Source organism: Eimeria mitis, genomic scaffold (assembly GCF_000499745.2).
Source record: "Eimeria mitis Houghton genomic scaffold, Emh_scaff678, whole genome shotgun sequence".
NCBI classification, from domain to species: Eukaryota; Apicomplexa; class Conoidasida; order Eucoccidiorida; family Eimeriidae; genus Eimeria; species Eimeria mitis.
The window spans coordinates 14465-16180 of record NW_013574894.1 but is presented as its reverse complement, the minus strand read 5'-3'; the positions used below and the strand labels follow the sequence as shown (position 1 = coordinate 16180).

General features: G+C 56.9%; 1 protein-coding gene across 1 annotated transcript in view; it reads right to left on the bottom strand.

Annotated features, from left to right (window-relative positions):
• Positions 1–306: 306 nt before the first annotated feature.
• EMH_0019490 (uncharacterized protein) overlaps positions 307–1716 on the bottom strand; it is a gene marked incomplete at both ends in the record, with an annotated part of 1486 nt that continues 76 nt past the window's right edge. The window contains 2 exons of the mRNA XM_013501369.1: positions 307–525; positions 665–1716. Coding sequence (XP_013356823.1) covers positions 307–525; positions 665–1716 — 1271 coding nt within the window. The remainder of the gene's footprint in view (positions 526–664) is intronic.

The window sequence follows — 1716 nt, the reverse complement described above, 5'->3', positions numbered from 1 at the left end:
ATATGCTCATTTTGCGGGTGACGGTAAAATGGATGCGTCCTCAGGATGCTCTCTGGAATATCTGGAAACATCTCGCCGAGCCACTCGAAGTTGGAAATGACAGTTGCGTCAGTAGGCAGCTCTGTCGAAGGTGCCAACTGAATATAGCACACCACAACACCAACACTTCCGCACGGCCTTCTGTGTTGTACGCCCTTCTATGCTTCAGCAGCTTCCAAGCGAGCTGGGCATTGCCCAGCTGTGTGAACAGCAGAAACTCCCGCTGCAGTGACAACGGGGAAACTGTGGCTGGCGTTTCGCATACTCCTACTTTGCGCTGCCATAACATACGGCAAGCCCTACCTGCTCAGCTGATCCACTTTCCTGAGACGGCGTGACTCCGAAAGGCAGGTGCTGCGAGGCAGAAGAAGCCCTGGACGAAGACGCCAAAGAATCCTCAACTGGCGCTGTGGATGTGCTGGCCGTTCCTTCTTCGGCAGGAGCAAGAGCTTCTGCTACGGGTGGCTGAGGAGACTCCTTTGTCACCTGATGGTACACAACAGAGCACGCACTCGGCAGGCTGCCGCCCATCCGCTTTCCCAATACGGGCAGAGCAAGGGGCAACACGCATTGAATGCGGACATGCTAGCTAATAATATGGTCTGAACTCATCTGAGAGGCTCACACCTGCTGCACGCGGGGAAAGCCCCCTGTGCTGCGGCTCAACGACTGCAGGCGGTCCTCGCTGCATTTGGCGGCCTGAAGTGCCAAGGGGGGACGGCCCCTCACTGCCACCTTCTGCCTTCGGCTCTTTCCCATCAGCTCGCAATGCACAGGGCCTTGAAGGCGGAGCATGCACTAGTTTGTCAGTGGGTTGGCCGGTGGACGTCCGGCCAGAGTCACCACCCAATGCCGGCGGAATCGAAAGAATGGAATAATCCGGTGTGGGGTGTGGTGGCTCATCATCAAGAAGCCAAGCGTCCCCCGACAAGATATCTGCACTTTCATAGAGCACGGAATCAATAAGTGAGTCGAGACCAGGGTCCAGAGGGGTTGGCGGAGGCCGCTGCGGGGTCTCCACAACAGGCGTCCGAGAGTCAGTTCCCAATGCCCCAGGCCTCGACTCAATATAACCATCCTCTACGGATTCCTGTTCCGCCTCATTCAGGAGCCAAAACGCCTCTGAGAACACAGTGCTGCCTCCAGACAACACGGAGTCAATGAGTGAGTCGAGTCTAGGATCGAGAGGGGGAGACCCAGGCTGCAAGGGAGCCTCCACAATCGGCGTCTCACGTATAAGCTTTTTAGCTCCCCTCTCGACGGTTGATTGTTCTTCTCCCTTCCTCTTAACACCTGTTCGCCTCCCCTGTGTCTCCAGCTGCGGAGCCGCTGTTCCCGAAATCGCTTTGCCAGGCGCAGCGGTGGCTGCGTCGGAGGAAGGATTAGGCTCCGTATTTCCTGACTGTGCCTCCATACCTCCAGCAGCGTAATCCAGCTCTTTGACCGTAGCAAACTGGCCTTCTGGGGAGGTCTCTGCAGGTGAGCCTGTGCTGTGTGAGCCATCTGACTCGCCACAGTCTTCACCACCCGAGCTCTGTGCCAGACTGCGGCTCAAAGGCAAGGCAGTTATCCTCCTTCCAATGGAAACGCTGCACACGTAGGCGAGATATACGATTGCGAATATTGTAGTGACCACTGCAAGCAATGACCGTGCCCGTGGCGGTGGAAGCGGTGTGA